At 44.6% G+C, this 20,541-nt stretch overlaps 1 protein-coding gene across 1 annotated transcript in view; it reads right to left on the bottom strand.

The window, feature by feature from the left end:
* LOC144753716 (acidic mammalian chitinase-like) overlaps nucleotides 1–20,541 on the bottom strand; it is a 211,988-nt gene that overhangs the window by 87,577 nt on the left and 103,870 nt on the right. The window contains exon 4 of the mRNA XM_078641306.1: nucleotides 576–632. Within this exon, the coding sequence (XP_078497432.1) occupies nucleotides 576–632 (57 nt within the window). The remainder of the gene's footprint in view (nucleotides 1–575; nucleotides 633–20,541) is intronic.

Raw genomic sequence — 20,541 nt, forward strand, 5'->3', positions numbered from 1 at the left:
CTATTTAGGTTTTTAACCTGAAGAATAGGTCATTGAAATTCCTCCCTTTATTTAACTAGAAAAATCCTGTTGACAATATCAGAATATTGCAAGCATAATGAAATAACATCAAGAGTTGAAGAAATGTGAAAGTAATGCGTGCTTTATTTGAAAGTCTGATTTTCATTCTATCTTTGTATTTTACTGTTTAATCCACAGCCCTCTATAATCCTACTGCCTTTTGGTGATTGATTAGCTGTTAAACATTAACTTGTTATTGATATATTACAGTGAAATTCGAAACAGATGGCAAAAGCATGTGATGATGACATTGTTTCACCTGAAGGTCAAATCAATACCACCAGCTATTTTGAAGCACAACGAGCAAGTTACTGATATTGATTTCGTAAATCTATACACATAGGACCTCCTTGTTTGTGGTAAATAAGTTGATAGACTATACAAAATATATACATGAAGTAGATTATTCTGTAACAGACTAAACATATGCAAAGTGCCCTCTATGGAAATCATATAATCTGCCAGATGGACCTGGCTGTAAGTGGTGGGATGCAGCGCAAAGGCGGGAGCTTTACCTGGTCATGTCGAAGTCCTCTCCTCCAACCGCCAAGAGGGTGTGCAGCCAGTAGTTCCTGTGGGCCACAAAAATACATCATCAGCAGGCTTCCTCTGGCTGCAGCTATGTCCTCACTCCACTTCACCCTGCTGTGGTCAGTAGACAACAAGAGCTCATTGTTTGTTAACAACAAGAACACTAACTGTCCAGGAAGCAACCATCCTTTAAAACACACTCGCAATGTCTGAGTCCTGCAGCGAGTCAGCTTGCACGGGTTATACTGTTTTGTTGTGAGGCCAAACCTACAGTCTTTAGTAGGGAGAAGAAGTGGCTTTCTGTTCCTGGAACAGACGGTGTTGAGTGCAGGGCATTTATTCAACAAGCTGTTGTATTTTGGTGCCTATTTCAATCTGCTCAGCCAAGACTATAACTACCATAATGCATTAATTTGAAAATATAAAGTCAAAACATGAAAACATAAGGGCCACAGACACACGGGGCGATATCACATGGAGACTTATATTACTTTCTGTCACTCAGTGCCTTTGCGCAGACTGCTGTTGCATTAATAAGCATACCTGCTGGTACCCTGTGTGATAGATCTTGTTTAACTTCCTGTTTCAGTGTCTTTATGCCATGAGGTTATTTCCAACCATGTGCCCATATTTGAAAGACCATAAACCATCTTCAACAAAGCGCGCCTGGTGTCTAGCTAGGATGTAAAATTGTGTGCTAAGGTAGGTCACATAGTGCACAGACATTTAAGCTTAAGTACAAGGGTTTAGACTGAGATAGAGGGAGGATATGATGGTAAAACAGACTCATGTTTCCATGTTTTAATTAGTCACAACTGACAACTCCTCTCGTTTACATCACATTGATTTGATTTCTTATTCAGTGCATATGAAATACTTCACATGACTGTGACCTGGAAGTTTGTTTCTCCTTCAGTGTCTTAATAGTTGTCTTTTGGTACTCCGGTAGTAGCCTTGTAGAGTCACTTCCATGAGCACTTGGCTGCTACTCTCCCCTCCACATTGATGTGGATTGTCAAGGATAAAAAACAGAAGTTCATGCACGCAGTTCAGGACTCCTGAATTTAGATGTTGTTTCTGCTTCATATGTAATGCTTAGACTGACCTTTCTCTGGTCGGATTTGAATCATGATACGCAAGATTACAGGTATAGCAGGGTGTAGCCATTTTAGCCAAATAGTCTGAATAACTTACATTCCAAACGTCTTTCCTTGGGCACACTTCACAGTAGGTCAGATTAGGTCCGACCTCCAGAGTTTGACCAGTTATTGGTGGAAACACAAGCTGGTGAACCCTCACCGAACCCGACTGAAGAGCCTCGAGAGACCCTGGGACAAAAAGCTCCGTAGACGTTTCTATGTCCGAACTTAGAAAAGGTGACTGGGACCAACCGTAAGAGTCAAGCCGCCCACCTTCAACCACAAGCCGGCCTGGATCTCTGGTTTGTCCCGCTGGAAGGCTCCGGAGGTCTTGACAGGGAGCTTGTCACAAGGCAATCAAGCAAACCCTCACTGAATCTGGGCTGGCTGAAAGTTTCGAGGGACCCTGGGAAGAAAAGCTCCAGAAAAGTTTCTAAGTTAGAAGGTAAAAACTTTGACTGAGACCTACCGCAAGTGGAAGCTGGGCAGGGCTCCTGCGCAGTCAGCCTGAAATTTTGACTTTGTCCTGGTCTAGCACGACCTGATGTTCCGCTAGGCGCTATAGGTTGCTAATTGCTATATAGTGTTAAACCTTTAAAAATTCATATCTCCGATTCCCTACCTTGTATTTCTTTCGTTTTGGTGTCATTTTAAAGATAAAAGTACTTCCTATGTTTATAAATTGATGTTGGATTCTTATTGTGTGTTTTGTCTTAATTATGTACGGACTTGGTGTTTTTAAAGGCTTTATATACCTGTCTTTGAAGTTAAGCCTACCTGCTTGTAGCCAAGCTACCCAGGGTTGAGCATGGGAATATATTTCCTTTACCTATACTGAGCCTTAGACCGCATTATTCGCCTTATTGCCAGTGGTAAATATATATTTACTTCTACTAATAAGCTACTTTCCAACATTTTGGTGTTCAGCGGTGTGGATGAGGACTTGTGTTTAACAAGTACACCTTTCAGTAAAGTGAATTAATGTTTTAAAAATCATCTACATTGCCTTAGAACAAAACGTTTGTTAGATTTTTTGAATTTGGACTAAACTGGTTTTAATCCATTGTTTTGATTTTTCCAGAATTGTTCCAAGTCTGTTGTGCTAGTTGTGACCCAAAACTAGGGAACCATGGCGCTAGACCTGGCTAAACTGCCTAAGTGCAGGTTGGCTGATCTTAGAGAGCAGTGTAGGCATAGGAGGCAGTCTGCTTTCAACAACATTAGGAAGGCAGGGTTGCTTAAGTCGCTTAGGGCCTGGGCTTGGGTAGCTCAGAAGATTCAAGGTGATGTGGAGGGTGTCCCCCCAATCTCACCTAAGAGGAGGGTGAGGATGGTGCCTCTTCCAATTTCTTCAGTGTTAGTCATATGATTCCAGATGGTGGGAGGGGGAGGGTCTCCTACTCATGAACCACCACTGTCCCTTGCAGAGAGACAGCTTGAGGCCCAACTAGCTTTGATAGCTTTGGAGCAGAGGAAACTGGAATTGGCTGAAAAGAAGTGGTAGAGGGAGGGGGCGATGAAAAGAAATGGTGGCAGTGAAAATGATGAAGAGTTTCAGATGTCTAGGGGCGGTGGATTTGTTCACAAACTTCCCAAGGGTATAGTACCCAGGTACACAGAGGGGGATGACATTGACAAATGGTTGACTGCATTTGAAAGGGCTCTTGAAACGTGGAGGGTCCACCCAAGCATTGGGGTTCACTCTTGTGGGAACTGATTCCAGTGGCTTCAAGGGATAGGCTCCTGACCCTGCAGGGAGAGAAGGAGAAGTCCTATACTCACGAGAGGCAATGTTTAGTTGCGAAATTTGGTTTAACCCAGAAGAGTACAGGATGAAGTTCAGAGACACACAGAAAGTGAGTACAAAGTCATGAGTATACTTTTTGGACATCTTTCAAAAGGCACTGAAAGGCTGGATTGTTGGTAACAATGTTGACACATATGGGGGATTGTATAATTTGTTTGTGAGAGAACACAGTTTTACTCATTGTGCTGAAGAGAAGGTATGCCACTACATAGTGAACTCAAAGAAGCTCTCTAGTCCTAGAGACCTAGTCAAGGCAGCTCATGAGTGGGCGAGAACCCAGGTTTCCACACAGCACCAGGGGGGTTACCAGAAGAAAGGAGGACAGGTCCCTCTGATGAAGCAAAGCTTTGCATATTTTGCGGCTTGCCGAAATCAAGAACCTCATTTATGTGTAATAAGGTAACCCGTGTATGTTTTACTAACGTTTATATTTAGTTTAAGTAAAATTCCCGAAGCTTGCCTATGTGTATTTCTAATGAATTAATCCGTGTCCTTTTAAAATGGCCGTCGCTTGTATTTTAGTTACTGCGCATGCGTCAGCCACACTCACGTGTCCTGACGCGTCTGCAGAAGTGGAGGGAAAGTTATGCGCATGCGTAATTCATAGCTGTGCTTATCATGTGGTACTGCTCGTGCCACTGCTCTTGTGTCCGTCTCAATGTAGCTAACATTTAAATGCATAAGTTTATTTCTTGATGATGAGTTAAAAGTACAAACCCTGTGATGTGTTTTCCTAATGACATTATTATGTATTAATTTGTTTTCGCTTACTTTTCATGTACCGCGGGAAATGGGGGTCTGAGTGAGAGGAGAGCCATATTGGAGGTCCCTTCTGCGCCTGTGCGACATTCGGCAGCACGAGGGACCTTGGCTGATGGAACATAGCCAGCTGGCAGTGATGGGCGAGATGCTCCTGAGAAAGTCACCTCTGCCCTGCGAGAACAGCGAATGTGGCTCCTTATGTGATACATTGTAATATTGCGCTACTGTTAGCTCATGGGAACCCCAAATCTGCTAGGCGGTACCCAAATATGTTAATGAAGGCTTCAATTCGCGTATTGTGATTGGTGTGTTACCCAAACCCTACCTTAGGACCAATCGAAATTGAGGGATTCTGACACTTTGCAACATTGGGGGGTGGTACACTGTTCCCAAACTGTATATCTACCCTGGGTTCACCTAGTGAACCGTCCGACTTGTCTGGTTTAGCTGACCTGTCACTGACCCAACGCACTCAATAGGTGACTGAAGATACAGAGCGCTGCGGAGCACTCTGTCCGAATTTGACTATAGACTAAGGTTCTACTGAACCTTAAAGTGCTGGCAAGGCACTTAGCTGGGAGTTCGCTGACCCAATCGGGGTCTTGATCGATAGCTGCAGAGCGGGTGGAGCGCAGGCGTTGCTTCCGAACTGTGGGTTCCGGTCCTATCCTGAAGAGGGTCCTGTCCTGAGGGTTTGCTGTCCTGTCCTGAGGGTCCTGTCCTGATTCCTTTTCCGAGGGTATCCTGTCCTATCCTGGGTGTCCATTCTGCACCTGCTGTCCTTTGAGGGGTATCCTTCCTTGAGGGTTTCCTGTCCTTAACTGACCCGTGGCCAGGGTTTGGTTTCCACACCTTTTCTAGGTAAATATTACTCTGAACCTCTTGAAATTCTTGCACCTTCTGAATTTCTAACTTTTGCTTTAAATAAAGTTCAACATTGCATATGTTATATTTCCATGCCTTTCCGCAACTATTGAACAGTCATTTATAATTTTGCAAAGTTATTCCTATGTCTTCTCATTTGTTAGAAATTATATTTTGCATAGCAGTGTGTCATTTTCTGATATGGTCTAGAACTTCGTTGCCTAGGTTGTTCAAAGGCCCCTTCACCTTAAGTGAAGCGTGTTATTCATTATAAGCTCTTCTATAGTCACACACACTTAGTCTATCCCTGTCTAGATAATACTGACTTACATAGTATTTTCTCGTTACATTTTATTTAGTACCTTGATGATTACTCTGTCATTATTTCTTTCTGCCTATGTGATTTACGTTATCTTGGTTATTGATTGCCTTATTTTACTGTACCTCATGCAAGAAAATAATGAACTTTAGATAAACATTTTAAAACTTCCAGTTGTCCGTGGTCATTTAAACAGTATTTGAATGTTATTGGTTGGGTTTGTATTTTGCTGCTTTTCCTTTACAGCTAGCTCCCTGATTCATTGTGGTCATTAGGCACCCGCATCGGTGGATGGTAAGTCGGGTGCACCGAAATTTGGTAGCAGGGAACACACTCACACCAACCTGATAGAGCTCGTGAAGTCACCTGATCGATGTATAAAGTATATGGGCCCTGAAGCCGGAAACGGCGAAAACTGTTGGTCGGGTGGCCTCGCGCGCTCTATCAGTTTTCTGGTAGCTAGAGGATGGTTAGGGACTAGTTGAGAGTAAGGCAGGGATTAGTTGGACTAGTTAAGTCGGAAGCTGCTATTATATTAATGCTGCTATAAGAGCGGCTGTTCTGAGGGAACTGATCACTCTCTTGTGAATACGCTGCTGAAATTCATGAATTACTGTATTGCCATTATTCTTGTTCTTATATTGTTATATGTACTAATCCATGCAATTGTCAATCGTTTAGTTAAGTGTTGTCCGAACTCCCCGGGGAATTGAAAGGGCAAGTGGTGAATAGAATCCATTGTCCTGAGGTCACAGGTTCGAGGAAAGTTAGGTGCAGGTTAGGATAACCGGGAAGCACTAACTAGGGTTTTCTGAATACATGTGTGAATAAATGACAGTAACGGGGTTCATTGGCAAAATTCCCATAGTGGCGTAACCTAGTAAGGGTCACATCGGAAGAGTAGCAGGTTCCTCGGAGCTAGCGTGAAAGCAGAGGGGTCCGCTGAGAAACCTTAAACTCGGAACATATCCCGGAAAGAAGTGGATGAGTTTAGGGGAATAACAGGTTCACCGATGCTAGAGTGAAGGGTAGGCGGAAGAGATCTGCCCGCAGCGAGTGAAAAGTAAATGGAAGTAGTTTACTTGCAGTAATAGAATTCTTTCTCTGTCTAGACACTTGAGCACTGTGGCGAATGTGTATTTGTTGTAAAATAACCAAGCACTGAGCACTTTAAAAGAAAGAAAGTTTCCGTTACCTTGTGAAGGGAGGGAGTCAGTCGCGAAGCGCCTCTGACATCACTCTGTGCCGCGCTAGGATTGGTAGAAGCAGCGGGCGGGTAGCGGAGCTGAAAATTGTAAAGGAGGGGTGAGCGCCGGAGCGTGGGAACTGTCTCACGAAGGGGCCGCGCACCCATTGGCGGAGCTTATTTTGTGTCGCGCACCCATTGGTTGCACGAATTTTCTGAAGCGCGTTCTGATTGGAGGTAGTTTGTAAACAAAGTTAGCGCAGAAGTCGTATGTGGCACTCGCGGACTACAGAGACTCGACCTGATCCAAGGCATCTAGGGTTTGAAAGGGATCAGTGGAAGGCTAATAGATACGATATTATGTACGGAACCAAGAGAAAAATGTCCCTTGTAAGTAAGGTGAAAAATTATTTCAAAACGGACAAACCGATTAAATCTAGGGAGGGTGTTCTTGTCCCAGCACCCAATACTCCCGCCTCATTCATGATGTTTGACCGAGGGTACAATACCTGTGTGTGGCTGGAGAATTGGGTGAAGTATACAAAGGATGACGGAGTATTGGCGTTTCCGTTAGATGGTACTTTCAATGGTAGGATCTTATTTAATTTAAGAACCCGGATGAATGAACTGCATCCCAGACCAAGACTAACGCAGTATGAGGCATTAGAGGAATGGGAGATTGAGGCTTTTGAAAGAGAAAGACCCCGAATGGACAAGGGTTTGACCAAGTGGTACCCTAGACAGAAACAGGAGTCCAGGGATAAAAGGATGAAACAGTGGAGACAGAGCATGATTGTTGAGGGTCTGTTTCCCATGATGCCGGCATGTCATAACATTGGAACGGGTGAGAAAAGTACTGAAAAATGTAAGCATTGGGGGGCCCTGGGGGATTCAGATGATGAACTAATAGATGACATCTGTACCAGAAGTCCGCCACCTTACAATGAGGGAACCCGACCTTCCAGTGTAGGAGATGTTCCCCGACGCCACTTCCTAAAGGAAGAAGACAGGTCCCTGGGACTGGGAGGGGGTGGTCAAGTATTACCCTATCCTGAGAAACCCGAACTGGCGGAAACAAGGGATATATATCCCAAAGTGCCCGCAAGTCAGGAAGAAAAATATCCACGTACGAAAACTTTTTTCCCCAGACCCTTGTATGAAAGCGAAGAGAAACCCTCGAATTCGGGACTGCCTTTTGTTCAACCTCCATATGGGGAAGAGCGCAGGTCCTTTAATACTGGAACTTTATTCCCGAAACCAAATTATGGGGGAGGACCAAGTGAAACGCATCCTACTGCCCCGAGTTTTACTCCTCCATTGAACCCCCAGATATTACATGACACAACTCTAAGAAGGGTACTAGTGGAAAAGGAGCAAGAGGCTCTAGCTAGACAAAGAACAGAAATAATTCAGAAAATTTCTCAGATAAATACCAGTCCTGAGGCATTGACTATTCCAGTAACTATTGGACCGGTGGTCCCGTTATACGGAAATGGTCAGGGAAATCCGATTACTCCAGTTATGACCCCAGTCATGGCAACCCCGAGACAGGAACCAATCATCATAGATGATCAGTCCAGTGAATGCGAGTCTGAAGTTGCGTTTTTGGAATTGCCAAACAAACAGACTGGAAAGGGAACACAGCAGAGGTATAACCCTTTTAATACAAAAGAAATTAAATTAGAGACAGCAACCGGTACTAGGAATGTCTCTCTGGTAACTCCGGATGAAATTGAGAGTTGGAGTCGTGAATTAGAGAAGCAGACTCCGCAAACAAAGCCTTTAGACCTCTACAAGCTGAGGGTTGAAATAGAAGAATTAATGGCAGGAAATGTGGGGTTGGATCGATTGAATACCTACTCTGAGGAAGAATTGTCGTTCATATGTAAAAGCTTTACAAGGAACACCAGAGTGCTCCACGAAAAACTGACCGAAACAGCAGTTAGTATGGGGGTAGATATCTCAAAATCCAAGCCCTTACAGAAACCGTACAGAGCAGACTTCTCAGACAAAGATATAGAACACTTGAATGTGGCGGGGAAGAAGTTGCAGATTAAAGAATTAATGGGGGTACTGCAGAAATAGGGAGATGTGGAAAGATGGAGAAGCAGGTGGGCGAAAAAGAGGGAAGAGGTTCGCTCCCGACAAGTGACTCCAGAGTTTGCTTTAAGAGAGGTAGAAAAACCTGAGCAGTTATGTCCCATGCGCGAAGTTCCAGGAGGGAAATATGTGCATGTTCCTTGGTCTAGGCAAGATATTGTGTCCTTCACGAACGATTTTCCAAAATTACGAGAGAAACCAGTTGACTGGTACCGGCAAGTGGAGAGGTTCGTGAAGGTACAGAAATGTCTGTGGAAAGACCTGGATGGGTTTTTCGACATTGTGGTTCCAGTAGATTTATGGACCCAGTGTAAAATAAACATAGATTGGCCCAGTGAAGAGTATCCCAGAAACAAGGAAACAGGGGAGCCATCAAAGGAAGTCATGCGAAAATATGAGCAGGTAATTCAGCACTTGAAAGAAAAGGTGCCCGCTAAGGAAACTGATTGGACAAAAATAGATAGAACAACACAGGAAAGGGACGAGACAGTGCACTCTTTCTATGAGAGGTTATTGCAGGTATTTAAAACATACAGTGGTATTGACAACATCGACCTGAAGGATATGACGCACTTTATTTACAGGTTTGTAAATGGTTTAAGACCTGAAATTTGTCAGTGGATAAAAGACAATAAAATCTGTTGGCATACTAAGAAAATGGATGAGGTCCTGCGGTACGCTAAGTACTGCGAGGACGAGATGGCAGAAAAGAAAAAGGCCCTTAAGGAGAAGGTTATGTGGGCACAGGTGAAGCTAGCAGAACAACAGGAAAAACAATTGAGTAACATGGTTAAAAATGCTGAGAACAAAAGTCCTGGGGGAGGGGGTGGAGGAAAGCCCCGGCCCAAATTTAGCAGGGAAGAGGCTATGAAAAAATTTCCCTGCCATCAGTGCGGCGAAATTGGACACTGGCGAAACGAGTGTCCCCAATTAGTCGATGTTAATGAGAAAACTCCTGATTTAATTCCACAGACGCAGAAAGAAAGACCAAGAAAGACTCAACCCCAGGTAAAAACAGTTCAGGTGCCTCGAGCACCCAAGCAGGTATACAGGGGAAAACAGGCAGAAAATGAAGAGATAGAGGTTTGGGAAAGCGGGGAGAACAGAAATACAGCAACTTCGCAGTATCTGCTGAATGATACCTTCCTTTGTAATGATCAGGACTGACGGGGCCTGAGAGGGGAGGACGAGGAGTGCGTACTTGGCGCTTCCTTGCCGGTAGACCAGTCTGGACCATATATTGAAGGAAAGGTTGACGGAAATGATGTCACCTTTCTGTTGGACACTGGCGCTACCCGTTCTACTGTAAGAACAGTGGACGTTCCAAACCTACCCCTCTCGGGAGAAAATATCCAAGTAGTAGGTGTATCTAATCAATTGATTAGTACTCCTGTTACCGAACCAATGGAGATTTCAATTGGAAATTTTAAACAGATGCATAGATTTGTCGTCTGTGACACCAGTCCAGTAAATCTGCTGGGACGTGATTTGCTGTGCAAAATGAACTGTACCATCTTTTGCACACCAAAAGGTGTTGAAATACAGACCCCAGATGAAGACGGCATTTATAAATTATTGTTGCTTAGACCTGACTCAGAAATTAAAAGATTGACCCTGCAGGACTTGCCCCAAGAACTACAGGAAGCCGTAAAGCCAGAGGTGTGGGATTTCACTGGAAAGGATGTGGGGTTGATGAAAGATGTGGACCCCATACAAATAGCCATCAAGGACAATGCAGTATATCCTAACACTAGGCCCTACCGAATGAATGCTGAAGTGAAAGCAGGTGTCACTCTGGAAATACAAAAATTATTGGAAGGAAACATCATACAGGAAGTGATGAGCAGCCCATGCAACTCACCGATTATGGGCATCAAAAAGCCTAGTGGCAAGTATAGGGTAGTGCAGGACCTGAGAAAGGTTAACAAAATTGTAGTTCCTTGCTGCCCTATTGTCCCGAACCCTGCAGTAATTCTGTACCAGATTCCTTGGGATGCTGAGTGGTTCACTGTGATTGATTTGTGTCATGCATTCTTTTCGATACCCCTGCACCCCGACAGCAAATTTCTTTTCTCATTTGCTTTCGAGGGTCACGTGTATTGTTGGAACAGGGTCCCTCAAGGGTATACAGAGAGTCCCTCTATCTTTAATCAGATCTTGAAAAAATGTCTAGAGACTTTGATCTTACCTGGGAACTCTGTATTAGTGCAGTACATAGACGACCTTCTATTGGCGTCTAAAAGTCACAGGGACTGTGTAGTTGACACCATTGCCCTCCTAAACCATCTGTGTGAGAAAGGGCATAAAGTGGCCCCTGACAAACTACAGTTCTGTGCAAAATCAGTGAAATATCTGGGACACCAAATAGAAAAGGGTGTCAGAAAAGTCACATCAGAAAGAGTGAGAATAATTCAAAAAATGCAGTTGCCCCGTACTCAAAAAGAAGTCAGAATGTTCCTGGGTGTATTAGGGTACTGCAGGCAGTGGATTCTGGGATTTGCAGCCTTAGCCAGGCCCTTGATAAAAATGACCACGAGAGGAATGCCAGATGTTGTACAGTGGGACGATGAAAGTCTAATGGCTTTCACAAGACTGAAAAACTGTCTGTGTACAGCCCCTGCGTTGGGAATGCCAGATTATTCCAAAGAGTTTGCCCTTTTCTGTGACACTCGCGATAATTGCGCATTGTCTGTCCTGACTCAAGAACATGGCACGACCAGGAGGCCTGTGGCCTATTTCTCTGCCACACTGGACCCAGTAGCTGCTGGGTTACCAGGCTGTCTGAAAGCAGTAGCTGCTACCTGTGCAAGTTTGGAGCAGAGTGAGTCCATTGTCATGGGACATCCTGTGACCGTGTATGTTTCACATGGAGTGGTAATTCTATTGACCAGAACTAAAACACAGTATCTCACCCCTAGTCGGCTGACTAAATACGAGAGGATTCTTGTGGGTGCAGCAAATGTGAGCATTGTTAGGTGCGGTATTCTGAACCCTGCCACCTTACTCCCCGACCCCTTGGAAATGGAAGGTGGGGATGAAGATGAACATGATTGTATTGATCTGACAGAGTTCAGTACCAAGCCACGCCCAGACATAAAAGAAGTACCATTGCCTGAGCATGATAAAGAACTATTTGTGGATGGTTCCTGCCTAAGACATGAATTAGGAGGCTTGAGTGCTGCTTATGCAGTAGTGTCTTTCACAAAAATTGAACAAGCAGGTTACCTATATAACATCAAGTCTGCACAAGTAGCCGAATTGATAGCCATGATAATGGCTTGCAAAATTGGGAAGGACTTACGCATAACAGTGTATACTGACAGTCAGTACTGTTATGGCGTTGTGCATGACTTTGGCCAATTATGGCTGCAGAGGGAATTCATGACTTCCTCAGGTACTCCCATTCGGAATGCAAAAGTTGTTCATGACCTTTTAGAGGCCATCCAGTTGCCCAAAGAACTGGCAGTGGTAAAATGTACTGCTCATCAAAGGAGCATGGACAGAGTATCAATGGGAAACGATTATACTGATCGAGTGGCTCAATGGTGTGCCAAAGATCGGTATATTGTAAATCCAAAACGAGGGGGGCCAGGAACCAGCTGCCAGCTTCAGGTGTTTGAGGAAGTGCCTACATGGGATGAGGTGAGAGAGTGGCAGGAGTCGGCTCCTTGGCAAGAAAGAGAGAAATGGAAGGAGGATGGCTGTAGACCGAGACGTGTGGATGGTGTGATTTTGGGCCCAACTGGTATGCCTGTGTTACCCCGACACTTGCTTGGCACAATGGCAAGATTGATACATGAAGGATCACACATTGGTAGGGATGCCATGATTCTGGTATTTCAACAGACTTGGTACAGCAAGAAGTTCAGGAAGGTAGCAGAGTCCCTCTGCCAGAGGTGCCTGTCATGTCAACAGATGAACCCAGGCAAAAGGACAATGGTTGAGCTGAGCAAGATTGGGAGATCAGGGGGTCCCTTTATAAAGATACAGATTGATTTCATCACCATGCCCCGTTGTGAAGGGAAACGATATGTCCTTGTCATTGTTTGCGTATTTTCAAAATGGGTAGAAGCTTACCCTACTCCTCAAAGTGACGCACTGACAGTAGCGAAGTGTTTACTAAAAGAACTGATACCTAGGTTCGGAATACCATGCATTATTGAATCAGATAAGGGTGGACATTTCCAGAATGACATACTGGCTGAACTTTGTAAGGCCTTTGGAATAAGGCAGAAACTCCATTGTGCATACCACCCAGAGGCTTCTGGAATAGTGGAACAAGTAAATGGAACTATCAAAAACAGACTAGCAAAGCTGACAGATGCTACTGGCATGACCTGGGTGAAGGCCCTGCCCCTGGTCCTGATGGGACTGAGAAGTGTTCCAGACCGCAAGACAGGCCTAAGTCCCCATGAAATCATTATGGGAAGAGTGATGAGACAAGCATGGGTGCCAGGAAGCAAACTGTTGAGTATTACTGATGATTTGGTGCTTGAATACTGCAGAAGATTGGGTGACCAAGTGCGTTCTATCTCTCGCCAGATTGGAGACGACGGCATCCTCAATCCAACGACTCCTCTCCACAGCTTGGTTCCAGGAGACTGGGTCAAAATAAAGAAGCACACTCGATCAAGCTGTCTGGCACCACGGTGGGGAAAGAAACGCCAAGTAATCCTGGTGACAACCACTGCAGTGAAAGTCGCAGGTGTTCCCCAGTGGATCCACGCTGGACACACCCAGAAGGTATTGCCAGACAAAGGATTTGAAGAACCAGGGCAACCAGCAGAGGACCCTGAAGGAGCCCGACCTGAAGCAACTGACAACGAGCAGCCCAGCGCCAGTCAGGTTGCAGGAACAGCAGACGTTGGCCCAGGAGTAGTTGACTACGAACTGCCAAGAATCCAGCCTGCTGAAGAGGTCCAGGAAACTGAGCCAGGAGTAGCTGAAGACGAGCTGCCAAGCATATGGCCAGAAGAATGGATACCGATGATTGATCTGACCGAAGATCCTATCAGAACAAGAGAACGACTTAGTGAAGGTAGAGAGTGGACTAGTCAGGAAAAGCAAGGCACAGGCGAAGAACCTCAGCCACTTGAGATTCAAATCAAAACTGAGGAAGGAGAAAGTCAGACAGGGACAGAGCACGTGATTGATACAGATCAAGTGAATAAGACTGAACAAGTACCCGATACTGAACAAGTGCAGGATACAGAGCAAGTGTTTGATACTCCTCCACTAACTCCTGATGTGGATAAGGGACAGACTAGACATAGAGTAATAGTTCGAGCAGAAGAAAATCAAGAGATCGAAGTGCTTGAACAGGATCAGATAGGGTTAAAGGAACGGGTTCAGGAAACAGAAACAGAAACAGAGACAATCGAAAGCCAAAAACAAAATATTCCTGAACAAGGCCAGATTAGCAACCAGGCAGAAGAATTTGATGCTAGCCCTGGAACTAGTCAGATAAGGGAAGTAGGAGAAGAAAGTGGAGAAGAATTACCACAAGATAAAGAGAACAAGAGAAGAAGAAAAGAAAGTGAAGTCCAAGTACCGACTAAGAGACTAAAGAAAAGAAACAACCTTGAGCCTAGGTTTGTAAAAAGACTGAGACTAAGGATAAAGACAGTGGAAGAAAAACGTGCAGAAGCAAGAAGAAGTGCTCGAATAGCAGAGCAAGAAGAAGACTCTTCCAAAAGAAGGAGTGAGCGAATAAAAAGACAAAACAAAAAGTACAAATCTCCTGAATGGACATTGGTTTTGGAAGAACTTGAAGATCTTGATATAACTGACGTGAGCGACGGAGAACCTGTCCCAGAGTACTCAGCTGAAGAGGAAGACGAGCCACCGTGAATTTGCACAAAGTAAGCTAGTTGTGTAAAAAGTAAAAAAGAGGGGTGAGAACACTCCTACTGAGCTAAAATGTCTGATTCAACAGTGAATGGTAGACCTAGTTGCAGCCGTTTTAAGACGTGTTGCAAGGTGTGTATATGTAGTGTAGTAGTACTGATAGTTATCTGGATAGGATTAACAATTTTCATTCCCTTTGCTGTAAGTAAAGATACTAACATTGTCCCTACTGAAGTTGTAAATACTGACAATGAGGAGCTGACAACACAGAGTGTAGAAAGACATGAGAGAGCATTGAGACAAACTAAACGAGACTTAGAAGCATCAGATGAGAAAGGACTACATTATCATGGAATGAAAAACAGGACACATTTGAATGTTTTCGCAAACTTGTTAATACACTATGTAGAGACTATGGAAATTGAAGATTGCTATGTCTGCATGAAGCTACCTACTTCGGTGGCTGAAGGCGTGACATACCATCATCTGCCATTAACATATGGAATTTCCTGTAGCATTTTAGCTAGTTTATTTTACAAAAGGGGACCGTTACAGTATTATTACTCTAACAATGACGTGATCTTTTCTGAACTTCCTATACGTGGGAACTTGAATCCTGTACATACCAAAACTGACACCATAAGATATATGGGAGACTACTTTCTGACTATAGGGAACATTGACATAGCAGACGCACACAGAGATAACTTGACTTGTTCTTTGCGTGAGCAGGAAAAGATGTTCCTGAACATGGCAGAGAAAAGGAGAATTAAAATTCAGAAGAAGGCTAATGACGAAAGTCAGAAAAAGCCAAAGTGGGCAGAAAACATGGAAGGCACCTCATCTGGTGGAGCGGGTCCTGCTCTGTTGCTGGATTTTGAAAAGAAAGGCAAGCTATGTCTTCACCGCGAGAAGACTAGCTATTATAATAATGTTTTCATTGGTTCCAGTGAATGCGAACATAATTACAAGGTAATTGGAGGTTGGGGTTTCAAAAATGGGTCAGAGCCCGTGTTTCCTGGAATTTATTATATTTGTGGGGACAAGGCTTATTTCAAATTGCCGGATCACTGGTATGGGAGCTGCTACTTTGGCATTGTTTTCCCGAAAATATACCATGTGAATGGAAAAGCTGGAAGCAATGAAGATACTAATGGCTTAGTGCGTAGTAAAAGAGAAAGTATAGGTGAAATTATGGGTAGTATTTTCAGTGCACTGATACCTGGAGTGGGAGTGGTTCTGAACACTCACAGAATTTGCAAATTGTCTACTATAGTAGATGTGCTGTCTACTGAAACAGCTCATGGATTTCTGCTGGTCAATACCGAAATGGTTGCGATCAGATCAATGGTTTTACAAAATCGACTTGCTCTTGACACCTTATTAGCGAAAGAGGGCGGAGTCTGCCGGATGTTGAAGGCGCAACATTGTTGCACTTATATTCCGGATAAAAGTGTACAGATCAAAAGATATGTGAAAAACATTACTAATTTGGCAAAGGAACTCAAACCACTCGAGGTTGATAGTGCCTGGAAGAGACTGGTAGATGGTCTCTCAAATGTAGGTCATTGGCTTGCTAGCATAGGTAAAAGCTTATTATTCAAAATTCTGATGCCAATTGGTATTATAGGTCTTATTATACTTTCCATTTTCTTATGCTGTAAATACCGCAAGCGCACCAAAAAGCACGAGGTAAATGCAAGAGGAGTGAAACGAAGTGTGGATGAGATTGAATTAGAGGAAGTGAATGATCAGATATACAAAAAGGTGAAAACTTCTCACCCTGCTAAAACTGAAAGAGAAAAGTTAGAGCGGTTGCTGGAAGAAATAGAACTTTATAAAGTGTGAAAGAAAGTTGGCATCTGGTTCCATTATAATTTGTGATGATAGTAGATATCATCAAAGAGGGGATTGATGAAGCAAAGCTTCGCATATTTTGCGGCTTGCCGAAATCAAGAACCTCATTTATGTGTAATAAGGTAACCCGTGTATGTTTTACTAACGTTTATATTTAGTTTAAGTAAAATTCCCGAAGCTTGCCTATGTGTATTTCTAATGAATTAATCCGTGTCCTTTTAAAATGGCCGTCGCTTGTATTTTAGTTACTGCGCATGCGTCAGCCACACTCACGTGTCCTGACGCGTCTGCAGAAGTGGAGGGAAAGTTATGCGCATGCGTAATTCATAGCTGTGCTTATCATGTGGTACTGCTCGTGCCACTGCTCTTGTGTCCGTCTCAATGTAGCTAACATTTAAATGCATAAGTTTATTTCTTGATGATGAGTTAAAAGTACAAACCCTGTGATGTGTTTTCCTAATGACATTATTATGTATTAATTTGTTTTCGCTTACTTTTCATGTACCGCGGGAAATGGGGGTCTGAGTGAGAGGAGAGCCATATTGGAGGTCCCTTCTGCGCCTGTGCGACATTCGGCAGCACGAGGGACCTTGGCTGATGGAACATAGCCAGCTGGCAGTGATGGGCGAGATGCTCCTGAGAAAGTCACCTCTGCCCTGCGAGAACAGCGAATGTGGCTCCTTATGTGATACATTGTAATATTGCGCTACTGTTAGCTCATGGGAACCCCAAATCTGCTAGGCGGTACCCAAATATGTTAATGAAGGCTTCAATTCGCGTATTGTGATTGGTGTGTTACCCAAACCCTACCTTAGGACCAATCGAAATTGAGGGATTCTGACACTTTGCAACATTGGGGGGTGGTACACTGTTCCCAAACTGTATATCTACCCTGGGTTCACCTAGTGAACCGTCCGACTTGTCTGGTTTAGCTGACCTGTCACTGACCCAACGCACTCAATAGGTGACTGAAGATACAGAGCGCTGCGGAGCACTCTGTCCGAATTTGACTATAGACTAAGGTTCTACTGAACCTTAAAGTGCTGGCAAGGCACTTAGCTGGGAGTTCGCTGACCCAATCGGGGTCTTGATCGATAGCTGCAGAGCGGGTGGAGCGCAGGCGTTGCTTCCGAACTGTGGGTTCCGGTCCTATCCTGAAGAGGGTCCTGTCCTGAGGGTTTGCTGTCCTGTCCTGAGGGTCCTGTCCTGATTCCTTTTCCGAGGGTATCCTGTCCTGTCCTGGGTGTCCATTCTGCACCTGCTGTCCTTTGAGGGGTATCCTTCCTTGAGGGTTTCCTGTCCTTAACTGACCCGTGGCCAGGGTTTGGTTTCCACACCTTTTCTAGGTAAATATTACTCTGAACCTCTTGAAATTCTTGCACCTTCTGAATTTCTAACTTTTGCTTTAAATAAAGTTCAACATTGCATATGTTATATTTCCATGCCTTTCCGCAACTATTGAACAGTCATTTATAATTTTGCAAAGTTATTCCTATGTCTTCTCATTTGTTAGAAATTATATTTTGCATAGCAGTGTGTCATTTTCTGATATGGTCTAGAACTTCGTTGCCTAGGTTGTTCAAAGGCCCCTTCACCTTAAGTGAAGCGTGTTATTCATTATAAGCTCTTCTATAGTCACACACACTTAGTCTATCCCTGTCTAGATAATACTGACTTACATAGTATTTTCTCGTTACATTTTATTTAGTACCTTGATGATTACTCTGTCATTATTTCTTTCTGCCTATGTGATTTACGTTATCTTGGTTATTGATTGCCTTATTTTACTGTACCTCATGCAAGAAAATAATGAACTTTAGATAAACATTTTAAAACTTCCAGTTGTCCGTGGTCATTTAAACAGTATTTGAATGTTATTGGTTGGGTTTGTATTTTGCTGCTTTTCCTTTACAGCTAGCTCCCTGATTCATTGTGGTCATTAGGCACCCGCATCGGTGTATGGTAAGTCGGGTGCACCGAAATTTGGTAGCAGGGAACACACTCACACCAACCTGATAGAGCTCGTGAAGTCACCTGATCGATGTATAAAGTATATGGGCCCTGAAGCCGGAAACGGCGAAAACTGTTGGTCGGGTGGCCTCGCGCGCTCTATCACCTCCACAGGGGAAAGTCCAGGGAAAAGAAGGTCAAAAAAAGAAGAAGTCCTCCAAAGTCCCACAACAACCTGAACAAGAAGGGGGGCCAAGCCAACCTAAATTCAAAGAGAGGTGGTATCAGGGAAAGAATGGTAGGTTCTGTGATCCCTCATTGGTGGGTAAGTGCTTGGACTATAACCATCCAGGGCAGAAAAAGGGAGACACTGCCTGCACCAAGAAGCCCCCCAATTAGGGGCCATCACAAGGAATTGCCAGTGTAAGTGTGGGGGTGGAAAGATGTGTCCCAGAGGGGGGTAGGCAGGTGGTAGAGCAATCTTAGTGTCACTGAGTGGGGTGAATATTGCAACCATTGCTGCCTTACTTCTAAACATGGATAAGTACAGGCAGTGGCCTAAAGTTCATGGGGCTGAGGTGGAGGCTATCAGAGACACAGGGGCTAGTGTAACTATGGTCCTGGAGAAGCTGGTGCCTCATGAGAGGTTGCTACCTGGTGAGGTTCACCAGGTGACCTATGCAGACAGCACTACCAAACTCCATCTTATGGCTGTGGTGGATTTTGAATGGGGAGGTGTGATAGGCTCCATGAAGGTAGATGTGTCTCCTGTGCTCTCCTGTGCTCCCAGTCCAGAGTTTACTCAGTAATGATCTCGAATCATCAGAGTGGTCAGAGGTGGAGAGAGATCACCCCAATGAAAATAGTGGAGCTCCCTGCCCTCAGTGTGTATGTGTTGTGACTAGGCCAGAGGCTATCCAGAAAGAAAAAGCTGGACTCTTGGACCCTGGAACAAAGGGCCAAGCATCCAAGGACAAGGTTACTAGGCTTGGTGAGCCAGCCCAGGGAACTCCAAGGTGCCAGAGGAATCTAATCCTGATGGGGAGGATCCGGCCTCTGAGGGAGGGACTCCATCCCTGTCAGAGCTGTCAGATTTGGCAGAACTGACAGGAGCAGGTGGACCCTCTAGAGAGGAGTTTAGTAAGGTACAGAGAGACTGTCCCACCCTTGAAAGCTTGAGACTGATTGCCTCTAAGAAAGAGGAGAGGGAAGGCAGTCGGTTTCACAGCATCTACTGAGTAGATGGACTGCTTTATACTGAGGCCAGAAACCTCATGGAGGGTTGGGGGGACACCAGGAAGTTGGTGGTGCCCCAGAGTTACAGAAAGTTCATCCTGACCTTGGGTCCTAATATCCCCTTGGCGGGACATTTGAGACAGGCAAAGACTTGGAACTGGTTGGCAAACCATTTCTACTGGCCCCATATGTTTGAAAAGGTAAAGTATATTTGCAGTTCCTTTTCATCTGTCAGGCAAGTGGCAAGGCAGGAGGCAAGACACAGGCTCTCCTAATACCAGTGGTTGAGGTTCCTTTTGAAAGGTTGGGGATGGACATTGTTGGTCCCCTGGAACCACCTTGTGCATCAGGGAATAGGAACATCTTGGCCATGCAAATAGGTACTCTAAAGCAATACCTCTTAAAACCATAGATGCTCCTGCAGTGTCTAGAGTACTGCTTTGTGTGTTCACCAGAGTGGGTTTATCGAAAGAGGTTGTGTTAGATAGGGGCACAAACTTTCTTCCAACTATCTGACTGCCATGTGGGATGAGTGTGGTGTCAACTACAAGTTCACCAACCCCTATCACCCAAAGACAAATGGTCTGGTGGAGAGGTTCAACAAGACCCTGAAGGGCATGATCAATGGGTTGTTTGAGAAACTCATTAGGAGATGGGATGTTCTCCTGCCATGCCTACTGTTTACACACAGGGAGGTTTCACTGGCAGTGTTAGATCGTCCGTCCCTGCCCCTCAGCAACGGGCTGGTGTTGCCAGAGCGTTCAATCGAGTGACCCCTGAGATGTTGGCTCAGGCCGCTGTGGATCACCCCTGCCCGCTTGTCGGAGACCTCGAGAGAGACCTGGAGTCCCTGCAGGAGTGGCTTGCGGATAGGCTTGAGGAT

The sequence above is a fragment of the Lissotriton helveticus genome, chromosome 5_1 (genome assembly GCF_964261635.1).
Source record: "Lissotriton helveticus chromosome 5_1, aLisHel1.1, whole genome shotgun sequence".
Lineage (NCBI taxonomy): Eukaryota > Metazoa > Chordata > Amphibia > Caudata > Salamandridae > Lissotriton > Lissotriton helveticus.